Raw genomic sequence first — 24107 nt, 5'->3', positions numbered from 1 at the left:
AACATCCGGGACGCGGATCTTAAGATCCGGCCTGTTCTCTGGACCGAGGAGCCGGAGGAGAAGCTGGCGGAGGTCTTACCTCCCTCCTGGTCTGTGAGGACCAGAGAGTGAGCCCGTCCACAGGAGACCTGCAGCACCCGGGTCTGCAGAGGCTGGCGCAGCGGCAGCACCACGGGAGAAGGTTCCAGGACGTAGTCGTAGCTCTGGTCTGAAGGACAACGTCGGAGAAGAACGGGAGGTGAGCGGAGCTTCTGAGGGACAACGGAGGGGAACGACAGGAGAAGGTGGGAGCTCCTCACGCCGGCTGTGCCTGGACCTCTGGAAGCCCAGCTGGGAGTCCACGTTGAGGCCCATCCCCCACAGCCTGGTGCCGCCGCGGCCGCTGGAGGCCAGCAGGGTGAAGCCGTAGCCGCAGGCCGCCGAGGAGACCTGGAGGACGGGAGGAGAACCGGGACCTTTGGTGGCACGTGTTCAGCTGACCTCCAGGAGACCTCCAGGAGACCTCCAGGAGACCCCCAAACCCCCACGTACCTGCTCCTCGGTCTCCAGCCGGCGGGGGGTCAGCTGGTACTTGCGGGGCCTCCTGCCGCCCCCCCCCTGGACCCCCAGGGCGCCGCTGAAGCTGAAGCCCCACACGAACACCTTGAGGCCCGGCTTCTTCTTCTGGCCCACGTACTGGAACACCGGCCCCCCCCCGGAGCTCTCCTCGGACCCCCTCCCGGACCCCGTCCCGGACCCCATCCCAGATCCCCCTCCGGACCCCCTCAGGACCGCCAGACCGCGGACCTCCGGCCCCCGACAGACCGGTGCCAGGCGGGAGAACATCCTGCAGAACCTCAGGAGGCCTCCGGTGGAGAACCTGGGCTGCAGGTGGACCTCAGGACACGAGACCGCAACGCGCCGCTTCCGCGGACATCACGTGCACGCGCCGGGAGGACCCGAGTCGGAAGCTCGACGCGTGATGGACAGCTGTCAATCAAACGTCACGGCGGACGGGGCGCGTGTCACCTCTGCCGCGCGCCGACGCACTTCCGCTTCCGAGGAACGAAGACACGCGAGGGACGACGCACGAGTCCACGACCCGGAAACTGCTGCTCCTCCTGCTGCTGCTTCTTCTTCTTCTTCTTCTTCTTCTTGTTCTTCTTCTTCTTCTTCTTCTTCTTCTTCTTCTTCTTCTCCTCCATGAGGGCACCAGCGCACGAGCGCCCTCCTGCCGCACGGAGGCACGAGTCGAGGGTTTGACTCGGCTGGCCGGTGACGTCATCACGAGACGTCATGACATCTGCAATTATTTACCGGGACGCTCAGCCGTCAATCATCCAAACACACCCTGGACTGTGCGAGGAACCCGGAGAACATGAGAACATGAGGAGAACATAGGGAGAACATGAGGAGAACATGAGGAGAACATAGGGAGAACATGAGGAGAACATGAGGAGAACATAGGGAGAACATTAGGAGAACATGAGGAGAACATAGGGAGAACATGAGGAGAACATGAGGAGAACATGAGGAGAACATGAGGAGAACATAGGGAGAACATAGGGAGAACATGAGGAGAACATGAGGAGAACATGAGGAGAACACAAAGAGAAGCCAAAGAGAAGCCGGCAGGAGAACCCACTGGACCAGTGGACCAGATGCTGTGGTCCTCTGAAGACCTCTGATCCTGCACCACTATTTAGTTTGTGCAGTGAACATTACATGTGACCGCTTGTGGTTGGCGTGTTATTACTGTGTGATTATGTGTTGTTAGCATGTTATTACTGCATGACTATGTATTGTTAGTGTGTGACTGCATGTTGTTAGCATGTTATTACTGCATGACTATGTATTGTTAGTGTGTGACTGCATGTTGTTAGCATGTTATTACTGCATGACTATGTGTTGTTAGTGTGTGACTGCATGTTGTTAGCATGTTATTACTGCATGACTATGTGTTGTTAGTGTGTGACTGCATGTTGTTAGCATGTTATTACTGTGTGACTGCATGTTGCTAGCGTGTTATTACTGTGTGATTATGTGTTGTCAGCATGTTATTACTGCATGACTATGTGTTGTTAGTGTGTGACTGCATGTTGTTAGCATGTTATTACTGCATGACTATGTGTTGTTAGTGTGTGACTGCATGTTGTTAGCATGTTATTACTGCATGACTATGTGTTGTTAGTGTGTGACTGCATGTTGTTAGCATGTTATTACTGCATGACTATGTGTTGTTAGTGTGTGACTGCATGTTCTTAGCGTGTTATTACTGCATGACTATGTGTTGTTAGTGTGTTCTTACCATGTTCCTGTCTATTCCAGGGTGAAACAAAACTCAGATTAAGATTATTGATTATTTCCTCTGTGATTTTAACCCAAGTGTCAATCTAGGGATGGAGCGAGGATGAGGTGGCCTGACCCCCGCTGACCCCTGCTGACCCCGCTGACCCTGCTGACCCTGCTGACCCCTGCTGACCCTGCTGACCCCCGCTGACCCCCGCTGACCCTGCTGACCCTGCTGACCCTGCTGACCCCTGCTGACCCTGCTGACCCCGCTGACCCCGCTGACCCCGCTGACCCCTGCTGACCCCGCTGACCCTGCTGACCCCGCTGACCCTTCGCTCCATCTCATGCGTTTGTGGTTCCACTCCTTCTAAACGTGAGCGGCCTGGAGGCGGGGCTCCCCTGGGATTATTCTTCCAGGAGGTTCTCCGAGGAGCAGGAAGAGGAACCTCCCGCCGGCGGCTCAGAGCAGAGACAGACGCTAATCCTCTAAGAGGATCAGCGTCCACCAACCTTCTGGACCGCCGGGAACGCGTCCGCCGACAGGAACTCCGGAGGAGCTCTGATGGACGAGGAGGACACGCGGAGATCTCTGCCGGCCCCGTGAGGAGCGGGAGGAGAAGCTCAGGTGAGCCGTGGCCGAGCGCGAGGCCGTTTGAAGCCGCGGGTCTGGAGAACACGCCGGAACAGAAGAACACAAATCTGGGACTCGCGAGTCCCGATCTGGACCCGGACGTGTCGCCGCCGGGAGGAGCCGAGAGCGCCGACGCCGAGGCTGAAGGCGTGAAGATCCCGATCCTCCTCCGGACCGCACCGGTAACTCGGCTTTCTTCTGCAGACCCCGCTCTCCACCATGCCGCTGCTGGAAGTGAGCTGCAGCCTGATGGGCTGGCTGGGTCTCTACTTCCTGTTCCGCCGGACCTTCATCCAGCGGGAGGCGGAGTGGAGCTGCCGTCTGGTCACCCTCACCCACGGGGTGGTCATCGTGGTCCTGACGGCGTACGTCATCTTCATCGACGGACCGTGGCCGCTCACGCACGCAGGTTCCTTCACATGTCCTTACTCTGAGGTAGCCGATGATTCCGGAGCTCCGTCAAAGAGGTGAAGGTCTCCTCCGGGTCTTCTTCCGAACTCCGTGGAGCTGCTGTCGTCCGACCGAGATCCGCCGGTATCTTCACGCCGTCGTGCCGTGGAGCCCCGGTGGTCGAACCGGCGTCAGTAGAAGGCCGCGTCGAGTAGAAGACGCTCGTCGTCCTCCGGGACGATCGAGATGTTCCTCAGATGTAACAAACGTCACGAAGGTAGCGGCGGAGCGGAGGTCCTGTTAGCCTGCAGAGTGTGTGGTTCCTCTGCGTTCCAGAAGGTCCGCTCGGTCCTCCTCGGGGTCTCCGTGCCGCGGTCGGTCTCCCGACGTCTCCTCAGATGTGACTCCGACATGTTGTGGTCTCCAGGGACGGAGAACACGGAGCTGCAGGTCCGGGTCCTGTCCGTGTGCCTGGGCTACTTCCTGTTCGACCTGGGCTGGTGCACGCTCCACGGCGGCGAAGGTCCGGTGATGCTGCTCCACCACGGCGCCAGCGTGGCGGGCCTCCTGCTGGCGCTGCTCAGCGGCGTGTCGGCGTGCGAGACGTGCGGCGTGGTGTTCGGCAGCGAGGTCACCAACCCTCTGCTGCAGCTGCGCTGGTTCCTGCGCCGCCTGGGACGCCACCGCGGCGCGCTGGCCGACGCCGTGGACCTCCTCTTCGTCCTGCTGTTCGCCGGCCTGCGCGTGGGCGTGGGGGCGGCCATGTTGTACTGCGAGCTGACGTCGCCGCGGACGACGGCGGCCATGAAGCTGGGCGGCGTGCTGATGTACGGCCTGGCCTGGGTCTTCATGGTGGACATCGCCCGCTTCGGATACAGGAAGTGCAGAGCCAAGTACAGGAAGTGGACGGACGGCGAGCGGCACCAACAACAGGACTAGAATACAGGACCTCCTGGAACACAACATCTGACCAGCATCCATCCACTCATCCACTCATCCATCCATCCATTCATCCATCCATCCATCCATTTATCCATCCTCTCATTCAACTTCTCATCCTTTCATTCACCCATCCATCCATCCATCCATCCATCCATCCATCCATCCATACACTCATCTACTCATCCATCCATCCATCCATCATTTTTTAACCGCTCCATCCATCCATTCATCCATCCATCCATCCATCCACTCATCCATCCATCCACTCATCCACTCATCCATCCATCATTTTTTAACCGCTCCATCCATCCATCCATCCATCCATCCATCCATACACTCATCTACTCATCCATCCATCCATCCATCATTTTTTAACCGCTCCATCCATCCATCCATCCATCCATCCATCCATCCATACACTCATCTACTCATCCATCCATCCATCCATCATTTTTTAACCGCTCCATCCATCCATCCATCCATCCACTCATCCATCCATCCACTCATCCACTCATCCATCCATCCATCCATTCATCCATCCATCCATTCATCCATTCATCCATCCATCCATCCATTCATCCATTTATCCATCCTCTCATTCAACTTCTCATCTTTCATTCACCCATCTATCCATCCATCCATCCATCCACTCATCTACTCATCCATCCATCCATCCATCCATCCATACACTCATCTACTCATCCATCCATCCATCCATCCATCATTTTTTAACTGCTCCATTCATCCATTCATCCATTCATCCATTCATCCATTCATCCCCTTCTGCCTGCCCGTCTGCCTGAACCTCATCTTCTAGTCTGGATTAAACTGGATCAAACTCAAACTGGTTCTTGGTGGTTCCTGATGGTTCTTGGTGTTTCTGTGAAGGTTGGGTTCTTCTGGTTCCCCTCCTCCATCAAGGCTCCAATCAATGGTTAATGAACGAGTGACTAAAGGTGTGATAAACCTGTTTGTTTGGGTTCTCCTGACAGAAGAGGTGGAACCCAGTCACTGTTCTACCCACCATGGAACCCCAGCTTCTCACCGCTTCCGTTCTCCTGAAGGAACGACCACTCTCTAACCTTCTGGACTGCCAGGTTGAAGCTCCGCGGGGTTCCAACCCAAGATCCTGCCGAGTCCAGCCCAAGTCACCTGACTGGAGCTCCCACCGCTGCCCCGGGACCACCATGGGATCACCACGGGACCAGCACGGGACCAGCACGGGACCACCACGGGACCACCACGGGACCACCACGGGACCACCACGGGACCAGCACGGGACCAGCACGGGACCACCACGGGACCACCATGGGATCACCACGGGACCAGCACGGGACCAGCACGGGACCAGAACGGGACCACCACGGGACCACCACGGGACCAGCACGGGGTACCAGGGTGGTGGTGGTTTAACTGGGTGATAAGTGGGTCTTAAGTGTGTAATAATTGTGTCATGACTGTAATAACTTTGTAACGACTGCTGGAGATGAGACAGAAAACATGCTGGAGGCGGAGCTTTGTGTGGGCGGAGCTTTAATGTGATTGGTTAATGAGAGAGTAACAGCGGTGAAGGTGTCTGCTGGGCAGAAGGTGTAACCCAAATACACCTGGACGCCCAGGTGGACCCTCTCAGCAGGTCTGGTCCACGGAGCCTCCATGGAACCTCCACAGGTTCTGGAAGGGCCGGTGGTGACCAACCTGGAGGAACCTGGAGGACCAACCTGAAGGAACCCAGCTCTGTCCTTTGAGGGATGAAAGGTTCAAATTCAGTGTAGCCTGGAGATGAAGGTGGGATGAAGAGGAGGTCCAAATAGAAGATCAGTCAGGTGGTCTGTTCACATGCATGCCCGGACCAACGCGGTTCCACCTCCAGAACCTTTCAGGCAATTTCCTTCTTCTTCACTTGCAGAACCTTCCTGTATTTCTGTCACTTCTTCCATGTTCTCCTGGTTCTCCAGGTTCTCCAAAAGATTTATTTAGCTTTGCACGATGGAAATGACTTCTTGCCAAACAGCGCGATGCCTGGAAGAACCTCCAGGAACCAGGAGAACATGTGATTCATCAAATTTTCAAGTGTCAGATTGACATTTTCAAGGTGAAATCAACGAGGCTCTACTTTGAGTTCTGCGGACGAAGAGCTGAGGAATCCAGATCCTTTCTATCGGGAAGAACCGGGTGTGAAGAAGGAGGTGGAAAGGCCACCAGGAGGAACATTAAGAGCCCGATGTTCTGATGGAGGCGTGTGCAGAGCTTGGGGTCCAGAGTCCTGGACCTAAGGTGGGTCTGCTGAACCTCCTGTCTCCAGTGTTTTCAGAAGATCCACATTCCTAGAGCCGGCGAGTCAGCAAACAGCGTCCGTTCTCCATGAGGTCCGGAGTATTCGGCGGAACAGCTCTCGTGACGAGAAGAAGATGGCGTCGCTTCAGAGGCCGACGTGACCTCCGACTCAGGCCAACAAGACCAGGAGCGGCGTGGCCTCCTGATGTCACCACCTGTCTGGTTCTCCTCGGTGAACCACAACGGGGTCATCCAGCGTCTGACGGAGCTCCTCGTACTTCAGCTCCACCTCCTGCAAGAAGACCAGGACAGCAGCCGTCAGAGCGGTTCTTCTAGAACCAGGCCTTCAGAAACCCGAGCCTTCGGGAACCCAACCTTGTAGACCCTTCTAGAACCCAACCCTCCGGATCCCCAGCTTCAGGAACCCAACCTTGTAGACCCTTCTAGAACCCAACCTTCAGGCACGGGGCCGGAGGTTGGACCTCTTCCCCCTCCAACTGTTTTCATTTGCTAGTCCGAGTACCAGTACGAGCACAGAAGAATCAACACTTGACCAGAAACTCTCCAGCTGATGAAGTACTGCGGTCAGAACCTTCAGGTACTGCAGGTCTGTCTGCAGGAGTCGCAGGTGAGTCCTGAGCTGTCGTTGGAGGTCTGGTCCTCCGCCCCCCGCCTGCGACGAGGAGGACAGCAGCTTCCTCATGTCCACGGCGGCGTCCTCGTCCACCTCGTCCACCTCGTCCACGCCGTCGCCATGGACGTGGCCGTCCAGGTCCAGAACCAGGAAGGACCCTAGGAGAGCGAGCAGGTCAGGCGATGTCCAGACGGTGGATTTGCCGTGTCTTTCAGCGGAAGACGCCGATTTGACGTCACTTGACCTGAGGGCTGTGACGTGATTGGCTATCGATTGATCGTACTGACAGAACTTTGTAGCTCCTCCCCCGGGTTCTAAAGATCTCCCCCCCGGTTCCTCGCCATCAGGAGGACCTCCAGGACGGTACCTTCACTGGTGATGGGTGGCGTGGAACCAGGTGGAGGTTCTTCTCTGTGCGAGGAGGTTCCGTCGAGGTCGCTCCTCCCCTCCTCCTCCTCGTCCTCCATTTTCTCCATCTCCTCCATCTCCCGGCTCATCACGTGGTTGAAGACCAGCTGCTTCAGCGCCACCACTGGGACACAAGGAGACAGGACGTGAGACCCCGGAAACCCGGACCTTCTGCTCCCTGGAGGTCCAACCCACGTGTCCTCAGGGCCTCTTCGGCCTTGGAAGCGTCGAAGGCCGACGGGTCTCCATGGTTCTCCAGGGCGATCCCTCTACGAGACCTCTCCTGCAGGAGGGGCAGGGGGTCCACCAGACGGCCGTCCAGGAAGGCCTCCAGCTCCTCCTCGTCCACCTCCTCCTCCTCCTCCACCTGCACCTCCACCTCCCGTCGCTCCACCGCCGACAGCTCCTCCTCTTCATCCTCAGACTTCAGGCCGTCGAAGGGGTTCGCAGGAGATGGAAAGTCTGGGGGCGGACCAACGGCACGGGAGAACGTGACGAGAACATCTAATGGAGAACCTCATGGTTTGTTTGTGTGATTCCCAAATATTGAAGGAATGTTCATCTGGAGGTCCGTGAGAAGGTAGAAGAACTCCTGGTGTCAGCAAACACACACCTTCATCACCCACGAGCAAGAGTGGGCTTCTGCTGACCTACCTGAGGCCAGGAGGTTCTGCCCCGAGGACCCGTGCACCTCCGTCCTGGGTTTGGAGATCCCGCCGTTCATGATCTCCATGGCGTCGCTCTCAGCCCTGGAACACACCGGACGTTAGCCAGGAGGCCGGGAGGCCGGCGAGGTCTTCATCGAGGAACTCACTCTGACGGGGGAGGAGGAGGAACATCTCCACCGTGGGGCTGGGCCTTCATCGCCTCGGCACGCTGCGTGATCAGACACTGCCACCTGCAGGAGGACACCGCGAGGTGAAGAGCAGAAGCAGGGGAAGGACCAGGACCAGGACCAGGACCAGGACCAGGACCAGGAGCAGGTACCACATAGAAGTACCGCCGTCGTCATTGGAACTCACGTTCTCTGGTCAGAAACGGTCCGAGCCTTCAGCTGGTAGATCTGCGGTCCGTTCTCAGACATGGACAGGACGAAGAAGGCCTTGGTGTCTGGGAGGAGACATGGAGGTGTTAGATGTTCTATCTGGGCTTCAGAAGAACAGAAGGTCAATGGGGGTTCAACCACCTGAAGATGGACCTCCGTCCTCACCTGTGGCCACGGGCCGAACCAGCACCGTGTTGAGTTTGATGACGGGGCTGAAGATGTGCTTGGTGTCCATGGCGCTCGCCACGTTCTTCACGTGGAACTTGAGGACCAGGCGCTCGTCCTGCTTCTGCAGTAGAACCAGGATGTCCTCCAGCAGGATGGTGTAGAGCTCTGGAGGAGGACAGGGGGCCGTTAGCTCCACCGGCACCACGCTCACGTTCAGCCTCACCTGGATATCTTCCCACCGATGGTCTTCTCCTTGTTGACCCTCCAGGCGAGGGGACCTTCATGGACCATCTTCCTCTTGGTCAGGTCCAGGTTCTGCAGGAGAACAAGTAAGAACGTCCTTCTCACTGAAGGCACAGAGGAGGGAGGAGGTTCCCCATTCTATCGGAGGAACCTTCTGCGACCATCACAAGCGGAGGAGACGTGACGAACGTCTGACTCCATAGAGCCTTCTGGACGAAAAGGAGAACGCCTTCTCTCACCTTGAGTTCCAGGATGACGGGGTTCTCGCTGGGTTTGAGGGAGGAGACGTCCAGCCTCCTCTGGTAGTCCTCCAGCCTCTGTGGGGAGAAGACAGGCCTTCAGGAGGACAATGGTCTTCCACGGAAGAAGGTTGAGGGTTTGAGTCCTGCCTGTTTGTTCTCCGCCTCCTTCACCGCCTGGTTGACGTGGTTGAGGATCTTCTTACAGCACTCTCCGGCCCTCCTCACCTTCTCCTTGTCCTCCTCGTCCTCTGCGGGAACAAAGTCCTGCTGCTCATGGACCTCCGGGCCCTGACAGCCAGGTTCTCTGAGAGAACCCTGAGTTCTCCTTCCAAAGAGAACCCTTTCCTTGGAGACCCCATGTTCTACCTTCCCACAAGTAAGACTGGTTCCCTTTGAGATCTAATGGAGTTTTGTAACAACGATAATGAAGAAGATCGACGAAATAGATCATCTCCTACAGGAGCTTGGAGATCCACTTCCTGTTTGGAGGTGGCCTGAGCCTTGATGGTGCACCTCCTGCGGGCCTCCTTGCTCTTCACCAGACGTGAAGAATGCGGGGCTGAGGTTCTGCGGGGGAACCCGGCGACCCTACCTGTGTACTTGGCGATGTTCTCCAAGAGAAGCGGGTACTTGGTGAACCTCTGCATCTCCACGGGGATGATGTCCTTCAGCTGCTGCCTCCGACACAGCCGGTTCCTCTCGGCCTCCTGGAGGAACACGCTCTCCGTCAGCCGCCAACACCGCCGCCGCCATGACGCCCCCACGCCCACACCTGACCTGCATGAAGGAGGTGAAACGCTGGTCCTTCTTCCTCCTGGACTTGATGAGCTCCAGCGCCGACGGCTGGTTGCTGCAGAAGGTCCCCACAGCCCTCTGGACCTTCTCCTCTTCCTCGCCGCCAAACTGTCGAAGGTCAGACAGAACCTCTCAGGGTCTCAAAGATGGCTTGTTAGTGGACTTTGAGAAAACATGGAGAGGAGCCAGAGAACCCAGGCAGGTCCTCACCCAGGACAGAAGGTCATCTCCAATCTGGCCAATGACGGACGTCTCGCTGCGCCTCCTGATGGAGCTCATCTGCTCGGTGATGGACACTGTGAGGTTCACACACCCTCTTAGTCTCAGACATGTATGTGTGTGTGTGTGTGTGTGTGTGTGTGTGTGTGTGTGTGGGTGTACCGTGCAGCTGCAAGATCTCCTCCAGGTTGGTGAAGATGTTCCTGATGTCCTCAGGAGGCAGGACGGCGTCCCTGTTGAGCCTCTGGTAGAAGACGCTGTCCATGACCCTCAGCTTCCTCAGGTGCGCTCGCTCCGTGTAGAAGAGCTCTGATTGGCCGAGCGGCAGGGGGCGGGTCAGGAGGGGCGTGGCTCGGAGGAGGTCGGAGGCGGGCCGGCGTCTCACCGTTGATGACTTCCTGGCGTTTGATCTCCAGCGGGGTCAGGGTCTCCAGGACGCCGCGGCCCACCAGGCTCTGCCAGTTGAGCGGTTCCTCCTCGCCCTCCGCCTCCACCACCAGGTCCTCCTCGCTCTGGACGTCCCCCGGGCTGGACGCCGCCTGGACCTCCGTTCTGGAGAAGAGCGGGACCATGAGCAGAAGGTCCTCGGACCCGGCCGGATCCTTCCTGGCTCGCCGGCACCTGAAGGTCTCCTGGTCCTCCTCCTGCAGCTGCTCCAGGTTGGAGGGGCTGAAGTCGAACTGCGTGGGACCGGAGGCGCCGTCCTGGTGGGGGGGGGGTCGGGGGGGCGTCCGGCGGCCGGGGGGGCGGAGACACGTCTGGAAGACACGGCCAGAAGGTTCTTCAGCTCCGAGGTCCACGGGTTCTCAAAGGGTTCTCCTGCAGGAAGGGAGGTCTTACTGCAGTCCCACTCCTGGACGCCCGCGTCAACCTTCTGGACCGCCGGCGAGCCGGGGGCGGAGCCGGAGGCGGGGCCGGGGGCGGGGCCTCCGCTCGGCGGCAGAACCGCGGCGCCGGCGTCCGGAGCTTCAGCGGGGGGAGGAGCTCGACCACGACCGGAGCCCGAGGGGGCGGAGTCACACTGCTCCAGGACGACGGGCGCCGGCTGGGGGAGGAGCTTCGGCGACCGCTGCCTGTTCAGCTCCACCGCCTTATTGACTTCACACACACACACACACACACACACACACACACACACACAGCCATTAATCATTTGACACACTCTTTGTTGACACATCAACAGCATTAATTCCAGTAATATCAGGGTAACAACATCTGTGCCTCCATGTGAGGACCTGAGGTTCTCACCCGAGGTGGAGTCCACTCTGGTCAGACGCCGAGGAGGTCCCAGGATGTTGGGGAACCGCGGCTTCTTCACCTTCTCCTCACCTTCCTTCTCCGGCTTGATGCTCTTCTGCTTGTTCGGGTAAAAGGAGAAGACACTGAGGAGGAGGGCAGATGGGGGCAGGTGGGGGCAGCTGGGGTTCTCCTACCTTGATCTTGGGCAGAAAGTTGATTCTGGCTCGTTTCTGCTCCAGGCCTCGGGGTTCCTTCACCTTCACGCCCAGGTGCTTCATGTAGGTGAGGATCACGTACTGCATGGTCTGGCTGGGGCACCACACACACACACACACACACACAAACACGCACACACACACGTTCACACTCGACTTCCACGGCAGGACTGCAGATCCACCTAATCCCATGTTCTACCATCTCCCATGGCCGTCAGACCTGAGGGAACGTTCTAACATCACCACCAAACAACCTCACGTACCTCTTCTCCTCCTCTGTGGGCTGAGACGTCAACCTGCAGGACAAAGCTCAGGGTGAAACCACACACAAACACACACACACACACACACTCACACACACTCACAAGTCGGGGACTCACAGAATGTCCTCGATCTTGGAGAGAACATGTTCTGCACAGGAACACTCCCTGTCCAGGTTCTGCTGGTCCTTCGCTCCATCCCAGTCCAGCCTGGAGAGCTCGTCTTCAGCCAGGGTCAGACCCATGCTGCGTTTGTGTCTGTGCGCACACACACACACACACACACACACACACACACAAACACACAGTCAAAACTGGTGTCTGACTTCCAAAGGATGGACTGATGAGTCAGGAGAACATTGGAGAACCTGAAGTCTTCCAGGTTCTTGTGCAGGTCAGGCAGGAGTGTGTCCTGCAACATCTGGGTGTACTGTTTACACACCTCCTCTGGGATCAGCTCAAGCCTCCGCCTCTCTGCACACACACACACACACACACACACACACACACACACACACACACACACACACACACTTGTAATTGGTGGAACTCCTCATCTCCTCATTGCTTGGGCGTCTCTTACCGAGCTCACTTGAGACTGAATCTGGAACTGGGACCTTGAGGTTCTGGAAAAAAAACACAGGAGAGGGTGAGCACACACACACACACACACACACACACACACACACACACACAGACACACACAGAAGAGGGTGGGGGTGTGAGAACTCACAGCAGATCTGTCCATGAAGAGCGAATGGAACTCCAAGAAGAAGCGACGGCTCTCCTTGGAGCTGGTCTGCTTGTGCAGGTCAGCGAACAGGAAGCACAGCTGGAGGAGACGGCCGGTCCATCAGTGTCAATGTGTGTGTGTGTGTGTGTGTGTGTGTGTGTGTGTGTGTGTGTACCAGAGGTGCAGGGTCAAACTGTGAGACCACGTGATGGAGGAAGACAGCGAGGTGAGCAGGTCTGGCCTTGAGCAGGTCCATGTTCTGGAAGCAGCTGCACTGGCTGTTGACCTGCTGGACAGGAAGTGCAAACATGGAGGTAAAACAGCAAAATAAACACTGAAATGAAGAGTTTCATCAAATAAACCTTTAATTTGTTACAAACTGGCAGGAAAAACACACAGTTGTTCCTGTACTGTCCATAATAGGACGCCACCACAATGTCCATGATTACCGTTCTTCTTCTCCTCCTTTGGTCTTTTCCTTTCAGGGTCTCCAGAGCAAATCCACCTTCTCCATCTTAAGCTGTTCTCTGGATCCTCCTCTCTCACACCAACTCAACTACCTTCCTATCCTCTCTCATGACATCAATCCATCTTCTCTTTGGTCTTCCTCTAGACTACCAATTCCAGCATCCGTCTACCAATATATTCTCTATCCCTCCTCTGTCCATGACCCAACCATCTCAGTCTGGCTTCTCTGACCTTCTCTCCAGAACATCTAACATCTGCCGTTCCTCTGATGGACTCGTTCCTGATCCTATCCATCCTGGTCACTCCCAAAGAGAACCTCAACATCTTCATCTCTGCCACCTCTATTTCTGCCTGATGTCTTTTGGTCATTGTAACTGTTTGAAGACCATCTCACCACTGTCTCCTCCACCTTCCCTTTCATTCTGGCTGATACTCTTCTATCTCATAGTGCCTCTGACACTTTTCTCCACCTGTTCCAACCTGCTTGGACCTGTTTCTTCACCTCCTCTCCACACTCCCCATTGTTTTAGACAGTTGAGCCCAAGTACTTAAAACTGTCCATCTTCTATATCTCCACTCCACGTTGCCTCACTGTTGAACTTCTGTTCCTCTCAGTCACACACATATATTCTGTCTTGCTGCGACTAACCTTCATTCCTCTCCTTTCCAGAGCATACCTCAGCCTCTCGAGATTTTCCTCTACCTGTTGTCTGCTCTCACTACAGATCACAATGTTCTCCGCAAACATCATGGTCCATGGGGATTCCTGTCTAACCTCATCTGTCAGCCTGTCCATCACCATTGTAAACAAGAAGAGGCTCAGAGCTGATCCCTGATGGAGTCCCACCTCCACCTTAAACTTCTCTGTTACCCCTACAGCACACCGTACCAGTGTCTCACAGCGAGCATACATGTCCTGCACCAGTTTAACATACTTCTCTGCCATTGCAGACTTCCTCATACAATACCAGAGCTCCTCTCTTGGCACCCTGTCATATGCTTTTTCTAGGTCTACAAAAACACAAACCAGCTCCCTCTGGCCTTCTCTGTACTTTTCTATTAGCATTCTCAATGCAAATACTGCATCTGTAGTACTCTTCCTAGGCATGAAGCCATACTGCTGTTCACAAATGCTGACTTCTGCTCTCAGTCTAGTTTCCACTACTCTTTCCCATAACTTCATTGTATGGCTCATCAACTTTATCCCTCTATAGTTGCCACAATTCTGCACATCCCCTTTATTCTTAAAAATAGGCACCATCACACTTTGTCTCCATTCTTCAAGCTTCTTCTCACTCTCTAAGATCCTGTTGGATCATCTAGTCAGAAAATCTACCGCTGCCTCTCCTCGACACTTCCACACCTCCACAGGTATATCATCAGGACCAACTGCTTTTCCACTCTTCATCCTCTTCAATGCCTTCCTCACTTCACTTTTACTAATCTCTGCTACTTTGTGGTCTACAATAGTCACCTCTTCTACCCTTGCCTCTATTTCATTTTCCACATTCATCAGCTCTTCAAAGTACTCTTTCCATCTTCCCTTCACTCTTCTAGCATCTGTCAATACATTTCCCTCTCTGTCCTTTATCACCCGGACCTGCTGTACATCCTTTCCATCTTTATCTCTCTGTTTCGCCAACCTGTATAGATCATTCTCACCCTCCTTACTATCCAACCGAGCATACAAGTCATCATACGCCCTTTGTTTTGGCTTTGCTACCTCCATCTTTACCTTTCACTGCATCTCCCTGAATGCCTGTCTGTTCTCTTCAGTCCTCTCAGTATCTCACTTCTTCTTTGCTAACCGCTTTCTCTGTATACACTCCTGCACTTCCTCATTCCACCACCAAGTCTCCTTATCTACTTTCCTTCCAGATGACACACCAAGTACTCTTCTACCTGTCTCCCTGATAACACAAGCTGTTGTTGTCCAATCATCTGGAAGCTCACCCTGACCACCCTTTCTGTCTTTCTGAACTCCTCCCTGAAAACCATACAACACTCCTCCCTTTTCAGCTTCCACCATTTTGTCCTCTGCTCTGCCTTTGTCCTCTTAATCTTCCTTGTCACCAGAGTCATCCTACTAACCAGCATCCTATGCTGTCTGGCTACACTCTCACCTACAACTACTTTGCAGTCACTGATCTCTTTCAGGTTACCTCGTCTATACAAGATGTAGTCTACCTGTGTGCTCCTACCTCCGCTCTTTTCCTTTTTGCAAAATCTACCACCATCTGTCCCTCTGCATTCCTATCCTGGAAACCAAATCTGCCCATCACTCTGTCATCTATTTTTACCCTCGCTGTTGTTGTTGTCACTTGTCTCTTCTATTTATATTTATATTCATATTTATTGACATTGTTATTGTTGTGCTGCTGTGACAAACAAATCTGTTCGAACAGATCTCATCTCATCTCATCACTTCTTCATCCCCTCTATTGACTGCACCAACATGCCCATTGAAGTCTGCACCAAAGACCACTTTGTCATCTCTGGGGATATTTTTCTGAATCTAAGTCAATCCAGAACTTCTCCTTCTCTTCTAAGTCCCGTCCCACCTGTGGTTCATAGCCAACAACAACATTGAGCATCTCTCCTTCAATGTCCAGCTTCAGGCTCATGAGTCTATCGGACATTCTTTTCACTTCCAGAACATTCCTGACAAACTCCTCCCTCAAGATAAGTCCTACTCCATTTCTCTTCCCGGCAGCGCCATGATAGTACCGTAATGTCCATAAGATGACGCCCACCGTAATGTCTGTAATATTGCCACTCCCGTAATCTTCATGACACGGCGACAGCAGGCCTGGGATGGACCTTCTCACCTGCTCCTGCTGCGAGTCAAAGTAGTCATCCTCTGCTCCGATGATGAGGGGGTGGATGAGGTAGGGGGGGCTCCCCGCTGCGCTCTGGACCTCCTGGGGATCACAAACACTCCTCAGTCTGGTGGTAGAACATCAACGACCCCTGAGGGGCTTTTTTCCAAAACCCAAGTCAGCCGTCAGAGGACACCAGAAGGGTCAGAGATCCTCAGATCCTGCTCAGGACGGAAGGCTTGGAGGTCCGAAGGGAGGCGGGACGCACCGTCTCAGGGGCCGAGTCCTCGTCGGGGCCGAAGCTCGGGGCGTCACCTCGCTTCATGATGGGACTCTGACGGGGGGTCGCACTTCTGACGGGACCTTCTGGAAGGAGTCCGACACACATCTGACACACACACACACACACACACACACACACACACACACACACACACACACAGGAAGGACCATTAGACTAATTGTTTGTTTAGTCTGGAGGAAAATGAAGGGAAAACCCCGGAACGTTCCGGAAGAACCATTTCATCTATTTTTAGGAGCCCAGATTGGAGGTCCCTTTGCAGGCTTCTGGAGGAGAATCTCTGGCTCCAACCTCCCACATCCCATAATGAGCATCTTCTAGGCTCTCAAATGCAAAGAGATCCACTCTGAAAATGGGCCGGGGTTCTTCTGTGGAACTTCTGGCCTCCGGCCCTCTGACACCATGATTTGTCCCAAATAATCAATAATCCACCACCTTCAGAAGGTCTTTCACCGCCTCGTCTTCTCTTCCTCAACGTGGACTTGAAACCCTGATCTTCTGACCTGGACCAGAGGGGTTCCACGTTCCGGTTCCGCTTCGGCCTGGGCTCGCAGGCCTCTGGAGAACCCGGTAGAACCTGACAGCGTGCGGACCCACCGAGGTGCCGCCGGTCTAGAACACGTCGTCCCGGCGACCCTGCCAGGCTCCACCTGGAAGGGACAGGTGAAAACTAGCCAATGGCGTGGAGGCGGAACAGGAAGTGACCTTCAGAGCAAAGGCCTCCAGTGGAGAATCATGAAGTGGTGAATGCAAAAAGTTGGGAACCTCCTGCTTTTGTTCGGAATAAATCCCGATCTTTGTTTGGAGGAAACAGGAAACCTTGGTCTCCAAGCTGAAGTGCCTGAGATGTTGGTGCCTGTGGAGCTCCGGGCGTCCAGTAAACAGGAAACAGGAAGTGACGGCGCCGCTCGGGCTTTCATGTGGATGTCAGTCTCCTGCCTGCAGGAGGTCTAACCACCCTCTCCTTCTCCTCCCTCCATCGGACGTTCTGCTGCGGTGAAAGATCAGCGGGTCATTTCCTGCCCCCTGTTCCTCGTCCTGCCAGCAGGAGGCGTCTGAAGAACCTCAATCCCAGGAGATCCTGCAGCATCGAGGTGCTCCGGGCCTCCTGGACTATCACAGGACCATCACAGGACCTTCACAACCTCTCCTTTCTCCAGTGCGTTGACTTCCTTCAGATGGTTGGGCAGTAACTCCTTGGGTCGTTTGACCCAGGTACTGGAGAACACCTTGGACCTCCAGTCACTTGGAAGCGCTTCTCGGTCGTCCATATTTCACCAGCCTCTCCTGCTGCTCCTGGAGGACCACCTGCTGCAGGATGTCTGGCCTGGAGGAGGCCACGAGGAGGAGACTGGCTCAAAGGTAGAGGAGGAGGACGAGGAGGAGGAAGGAGCGGTGGTCCAGCGGACTGAGACCCTCAGGTTCTTACCGGTTCCTGCGCTGGGCTGGGTCCGGCCTCCTGGGCGCCGCAGGTCCAGCTGCTCCTCAGCTCCCCAGCTGACATCTGGGTCGCATCTCCATCCTCCTTCTCCTCCTCATCCTCATCCTCCTCTGGCTCCTCCTCCTCCAGGGGGATCTGAGACAGGCCTGGAGGTCTGCCCAGCACCGTCAGGGCCACGTAGGAGCCCGCTGTCCACCAGGACCAGGAAGAAGAAGAAGTGGAAGAGAAGATCAGGAGGAAGAAGAAGAAGAAGACAAAGAAGAAAAAGAAGAAGAAGAAGAAGAAGTTGAAGAGAAGATGAGCAGGAAGAAGAAAAGAAGAAGAGGAGAGTCAGCAAGGACATGTGAATGAAGGTGCACTTCCTCCTGGACCCACCAGAGGCCGAGGCTGGAGGAGGACTTGGGAGGAAGACCTTTGGAACTTGGACGGGACAGAATGGAAGTTCTTACATCTGATGAGCTTCACCACCTCAATGTGGTTGGAGTGTGTGACCAGGGTCCCGTTGACCTGGAAATGGAAGGTGGAAGCTCAGAAGCTCAGAAGCTCAGAACCTCTGAACCGGTGTCTCCGGTTCCCCCGAGAACCCGCAGCCTCACAGAAGCAGAACCGAAGCCTCCTTCAGAACATCTGAGGAGGACAACACACAGCCCAGAACGTCTGGAGAACCACACCTTGATGATTCTGTCCCCCGTCTGGACGCCGGCCCGCATGGCAGCTCCATCTGGAGATCAAGTGAGACGTCAGGTGTGTGTGTGTGTGTGTGTGTGTGTGTGTGTGTGTGTGTGTGTGTGTGTGTGTGTGTGTGTGCAGCCTTACCCTCCTTGACCAGCTGCACAAACACCGGGTTGTCTCCACTCACAGTCAGCCCAAAGCCGTTCTCATCCCTCTGGATTATCACACAGCGCTGGACCAGACCTGACACACACACACACACACACACACACACACACAGTGGAGGTGGTGTTAAGGAGGTCTCCTAAGTGTATGAGAGCCCTTCAGATGAGGTGAGGATCAGCGAGAACCTCCTCAGTGGAGAAGGTGTCCAGCAGGAAGTGGCTGATCAAGGAGGCTCTAGAAGTCTCACGTTCTCTTCTCCTCTCTGTCCACCTTCGCCCACAAGGTTCCACAACGAGAAGCTTCTTCAGAACCTGTGTGGACGGCGTTCCGCCGGCAGCTCCGTCCAAGATCCAAGATGGCGGTTAAGGAGAAGTGCCCCGTGGAGGGAAGGTTCCAGAGCAGCTCGGTTCTCGGCTCTGATAAGGCTAGACGTCTGAGATGGGAGATCTGGTTCCTGGAAAAAAAACCCTTTCCGGTGTCTGGAGGAGCACTTCCTGCAGGCCTACAGCTCATTTCCTGTCTCCATTTATCAATGCTCTTCTGGAGAAGTCCAGCCTGGTGACTCACCAGTCTGAAAGGTCTGACTGACACTGTGGTGTTCCACAAGGACCTCCACAAGGTCCTCCATCCTTCTGCATTATTAGGTCATGACTACATTATTGGCAGAACCATCCATCCGTCCATCCATCCGTCTATCCATCCCTTCATCTATTCATCCATATATCCGTCCGTTCATCAGTCCGTCCATCCATCCATCATCCATCCATCCGTCCACTGTCTGATACAAGTCCTGCCCCTAGGGTTTGAGGTTGGGTCTCTCCCGGCTCTCCATTTTTGTCCCGTCGTCCCTAAAAGGTTCTCGACCTAGTTCTTCATCATTTCCCTCCCGGATGGATCCGGAATTCCTCCATGCCCTGTTCTGCCGCAACGCAGCTTAGCATACTGTAGCATACGGCGGGGATGGCAGAGAAGGGTTGTTGTGGCGGACCTTACCGGTGGGGTCGAACTCGTGTTTGATGGACACGGAGGACTTGTCATTCCTGGTCTTCTTGTCTGCAGGTTCTTTGTTCAGAATGTTGGGGGTCCTGAAAGCAGAAGGACACCTTTCAAAATATGACTCACAGAAGAGGCGCTACCAGAGCTAATGGACGCTAACAGGCGTTGCCCCACACATGGAGGGGGGGGGGGGGGTCCAGAAGCAGAAGCTGGAGGTCCACCTGGGGGCAATCTCGTTGTTTGCAGATGCTGAGACTGTTCCTTCTGAGATCAGGGAAAGCACATGGTACTACATGTTTCCTGACCCAGTTCTGCATCAGTACTAACCCAACACTACATGTGTACTAACCTAGTACTGCATCAGTACTGGCCAACACTGCATGTGTACTAACCCAGAACTCCATATGTACTAACCCAACACTACATGTGTACTAACCTAGTACTGCATCAGTACTGGCTAACACTGCATGTGTACTAACCCAGAACTCCATATGTACTAACCCAACACTACATGTGTACTAACCTAGTACTGCATCAGTACTGGCTAACACTGCATGTGTACTAACCCAACACTACATATGCACTAACCCAGTACTGCATCAGTACTGCCCAGTACTTTGTTTTGAAGTACTCTGGTAGTCAAGCCCCCCCCCGGTGGACTCCAGAGGCCCCAGTCTATAAATAGAACCCCTCCCCTCCTCCCTCCACAAGGGGAAGATTTGTTTGGACTGCCCCCCCCCCCCCCGCCCCTCCTTCTGGGGAGGGTAACAATGGCCCCCCCGCCACACTGGAGCTTTGTGGGACACATTCCCGGAAACACAGCAGCTCCTGGACCTGGTCCAGCTTCCTGGACGGAGAAGAAGGCTGGGAAAGAAGGGGGAGCAAAGGGGGGCAGAGTGGGGGGGGGGGGGGGGGGCTGCTTCTCAGCTCAGCAGGACGTCACATCCAAACTCCAACTGCAGATCTAAAGCCCGGCTTAGAACTTATAGAACCTCAGCACCGACGGCGGCCCTGCAGTTAAGGTCCTGGTCCGAGAACCAGGAGAACTGGCGGAAAACTGGAGAATGACGGTCCTCCAGATCAAGTCCATCTGGAAGCTGAGGTTCCTGCTGCGCTGAAGCTGGCAGGAACATCTCTGAAGGTCCGGCTGACCACAGGGGTTGATACCTAAAGTTTCACCTTGATCTGGAAACACGGACCTTCAACGTCCACCATCATCCCTAATGTGAAAGTGGAGAGGAACTGGAGGTTGGTCTGAGCTCTCTGGAGGAACCTGGTTTCACCAGAGAACAAAGACATGATCTAGAATCCAAGTCCAGTTCCACAACGAGAAGATCTGACCTGGTGAACCTCCAGACGTGATCCAGAAGCTTCTCAGGGACATGCTCCTCACCAACACCATCCTATTTTGAAAGTTGACCTTTGAACTGATTCTAGGTCACTTCCTGGTGACATCATGACTCCGCACACTCCAAACCTTCTCAGGAAGACCAGCTGGAGGGGAATGAGTGAAGTACAGTCAGTCTTCCACTCCCATGCTGGTCCCGACCCGGTTCCTCTGGAGAACCTGCTGTCATGTGCGTTCCCCGGGGCAGGACAAGAGGTTCCTGTGACGTTCTAGCTGAGCGTTCTCCGAGTCTACGCCTTCTCAGCGGGGGTGGACCTTCACTTCCCCAGATGCCAAACATACCAGAGGGTTCCTGGTTGCTGATAGGGGCTCCTGCCTGTCGGGGCTGGGGTCTGGCAGGTCTTCTGGCCCTGGTCTTGATCAGTGAGGTCTTCAGAGCCCGAGCTTTGAGTCTCACTGGTTGCCATTGGTCGATGTCCCTCGCCCACCCCTCGCCATCTTCTCCTTTCCCTCGCCAGTGAAGGCTGGCACCTCCTGCCTGGTCTTCACCAGATCACAGTGGACTTGCTGTCTGGAGCTCTGGTCCACCTGACTCTGTTCTGCTGTGTTTCCAGAGTCTGAAGGTTCTCTGCAGTTCCTCTGCCCCCCCCCCCCCTCCCCGGGGAGACGTTTCCTCAGATGGTGGAACATCAGCCTTGTTCTCCCAGGACCTTCTCTCTGGACCACCAGCCCAGAAGGTGAAGGTGAGTCCAGCCTAGAGGCTCTGACTTGGGGGTGGGGTGGGGGGGCATTGTTTCACAGTGATGTCACCTTTCCCCTGAACACACACACACACACACACACACACACACACACACACACACACACAGCCCAGTTCCCACACCGTTCTAACTGGCTCTGACCGGTTCTAACAGAGTTCTAGTTCTAACCAGATCCAGTTCTAACCGGTTCTACACGGTTTCCCTGTTCGAAGCAGGATTCTGAACGCGTGGTCGTCATGGTGATCTTCATCTTTCAAGCTTTAAAATTGAGGGAACCTTCTCCTGAACTTGGGGTTCTCCTGAGGTTCCACCTTTATTCTGCTAGAACCTCAGACACCTCCAATCCAACCCATGTGAGGAGAACACAGAGACCTGCTGGTGGACGAGGAACCCTCAGAGAACCTCCAACCCTCAGCCGCCCGGCGAGGTCGGGTCCAATTCTTCCCCCAGAAACCTTTCAGCGCCGTCCAGGAAGTGACCTCGCTGCGCCGGAGCTGGCAGGAGGGTTGCCGGGTGACGGAACCCTCCCGGGGTTCTGCTGAGTTGGGACCAGAACCCTCCGGACTTTCCAGCCAGGGGAAACAATCTAGAACATGTAGAGCACAAGAAGAAGTCCTGGATGAAGGAAGAGAACCGCGTCCGTGGAGAACCAGCAGAACCTCAACAACAAATTGGAACTCCACTAAACCCAAGGAGTGATGGTCCTGAAGACACGTCCTTCAGAAGGTCTCTGAGGAACTCATCGATCCCCGCGTAAACTCTGATCCCCGTCGGAGAACCCGCTTCGGTTTTCTAGGTTCTCCCTTCATGTTCTCCGCATAAAAATAACCTCATGCAGAGTTTCAGAGCCGTGAGCCGGAGGAACCCAGGGAACACTGGGCCTTCAAGACAGTCGCTGAACATAACATCAGCACCCTGATCTGCTCCACCCTGGTCTGCTCCACCGTCTGGGAGGCTGACGCTAACGCTAGCAACCTCAGTCTGGACTTCCAACGGATCCCCAACGGATCTCGGTGGGGATGTTTCCACTGCATCTTCACCAGTTTCCAAGTGCCGGTGCTCCAAGGTTAGTCACCAGCATCTCCTCGGGAACATCTCACCGGCTCATTGACTTCTGGTCATTTGAGGTAGGTCCAAAAGGGGGTGAATGACAGAGAAGAACAACCCTCCATCTCGGTGAGGGGCGTCAGTACAGCGGGTTCTCCAAACACCTTCAGGAGATCCAGACCGGGAGGAGATCCACCTGACGGAACCTTCTTAACAAATCACTTCCGAGAGGAACCTCCCATGAGGAGAACATCTGAGGAGCTCCTGCTGGTTTCTCCGGAAATGTGAAAAACATTCCTCAGTTGGGTAGTTTTATGGTTTGAAGGTTTATGGAGGACACCAAGAACATCCAGGAAACACCTCTCAAATGTTCCTGATCCATCCGTTCATCCTGATGACCTCTGCAAACTCACACCTTCACCGCGAACCTCTAGTCCCGTGGGTCCACCTCAGTAGACCACCCCTCCGAATGATCCAAGCCTCCACTTCGCAGCACCTCAGGACAACACCAGATACCAGCGAAGTTCTGAGCAGACTCGGCTGGACCAGGCAATAAACACAGCACCCAGTGGAAGTCCAGGGGGAACATCTGAGCTCCGGGTGGAGCCCCGTGTCCTACCTGTCCGTGAGAGTGGACTGTGTCCCGCTCATCGGGCCGCCTGGAGGTTCCCGGATCTTCTCCAAAACAACTTTGCTCCGGTCGATCTACTGGCCGGGCCGCCCCCGGTCCGCGGGATCCTCCGGGATCCTCCTGGATCCTCCTGGATCCTCCCGGGTCCTGGACCGAGCTCACGCAGAAGTCCCCCCGCGGCAGAGAGGACGTCCCGGTTCGGGTTCTCCTTCAGGACGTCCGGAGTCCGACTCGGAACCGGAGCGTTTCCCGGGAACCCGCCGCGCCTCCCCCGCCCGCGGCGGCTGCTGGGCCGAGAAGGTCCGAGAAGGTCCGACGCGGTCTCAGAGGGTCCGAGAAGGTCCGAGGGGGTCCTGCTGCTCCTCCTGCTCCTCTTCCTCTTCCAGCAGAAAGAGGAAACTCCCCCCAAGAGTCGGAGGAGATGCGTTCACGGACACCTCGTACTTCTCTGAAGGGCGCCAGGGCGCATGCGCCGGTCGAGCTCGTTGAAGCGCGTTGTAATTGCGGAGGAGGAGGAGACCTCCTCTTCTTCTCGCAGGAGGTCTCCTCCTCCTCCCGGATTATAATCTCCCTTTCCGCGAAGCTCTTCTGGCTCTCCCGTGACGTCATCGCCACAAGTATTAGCCAGAACTTTAGAGGAGCTCCTTCCATCATCACCACCACCACACCTCCTGCTCCTCCCCATGGAGGACCACCAGCCCTGATGTTTCGTTGCTATGACTCTCTCCAGAGTAAACATGACAGAC

General features: G+C 55.3%; 3 protein-coding genes across 3 annotated transcripts in view; 1 reads left to right on the top strand and 2 right to left on the bottom strand.

Annotated features, from left to right (window-relative positions):
- The window catches only part of rcc1l (RCC1 like), an 11493-nt gene extending 10752 nt beyond the window's left edge, over positions 1-741 (bottom strand). Inside the window, exons 1-3 of the mRNA XM_086142183.1 lie at positions 532-741; positions 300-429; positions 80-208 (exon numbers count right to left, since the gene is read on the bottom strand). Of these exons, the coding sequence (XP_085998309.1) occupies positions 80-208; positions 300-429; positions 532-741 (469 nt within the window). The remainder of the gene's footprint in view (positions 1-79; positions 209-299; positions 430-531) is intronic.
- Positions 742-2763: 2022 nt separating this feature from the next.
- tlcd5b (TLC domain containing 5b) lies at positions 2764-4682 on the top strand. Its single transcript, XM_086142602.1, has 3 exons — positions 2764-2896; positions 3107-3311; positions 3720-4682. The coding sequence occupies exons 2-3, from the start codon at positions 3122-3124 to the stop codon at positions 4229-4231; spliced, it is 702 nt and encodes a 233-aa protein (XP_085998728.1). The 5' UTR covers positions 2764-2896; positions 3107-3121; the 3' UTR covers positions 4232-4682.
- A 1073-nt stretch (positions 4683-5755) lies between these two features.
- Positions 5756-23815, bottom strand: arhgef12b (Rho guanine nucleotide exchange factor (GEF) 12b). Its single transcript, XM_086142272.1, is given in 35 exon segments — positions 5756-6803; positions 7104-7303; positions 7513-7677; positions 7749-8057; positions 8208-8302; positions 8368-8451; positions 8576-8663; positions 8764-8931; positions 9006-9081; positions 9249-9326; positions 9399-9499; positions 9844-9958; positions 10029-10154; positions 10257-10342; positions 10428-10574; positions 10651-10817; positions 10887-11023; positions 11106-11324; positions 11326-11363; positions 11514-11619; positions 11699-11813; positions 11983-12015; positions 12100-12237; positions 12348-12453; positions 12563-12605; positions 12713-12811; positions 12888-12998; positions 16009-16101; positions 16268-16387; positions 17730-17929; positions 18191-18248; positions 18413-18462; positions 18558-18656; positions 19572-19663; positions 23350-23815. Coding segments are annotated over 35 exon segments (3978 nt in total). The 5' UTR covers positions 23382-23815; the 3' UTR covers positions 5756-6719.
- Positions 23816-24107: the final 292 nt, after the last annotated feature.

This window comes from Fistularia commersonii, chromosome 35, assembly GCF_037954325.1.
Source record: "Fistularia commersonii isolate RoL2024-O1a breed Wild chromosome 35, RoL_Fcom_v1.0, whole genome shotgun sequence".
In the NCBI taxonomy this organism is placed as follows: domain Eukaryota; kingdom Metazoa; phylum Chordata; class Actinopteri; order Syngnathiformes; family Fistulariidae; genus Fistularia; species Fistularia commersonii.
The sequence above is the reverse complement of the archived record's forward strand: the minus strand, read 5'-3'. Positions and strand labels throughout refer to the sequence as shown.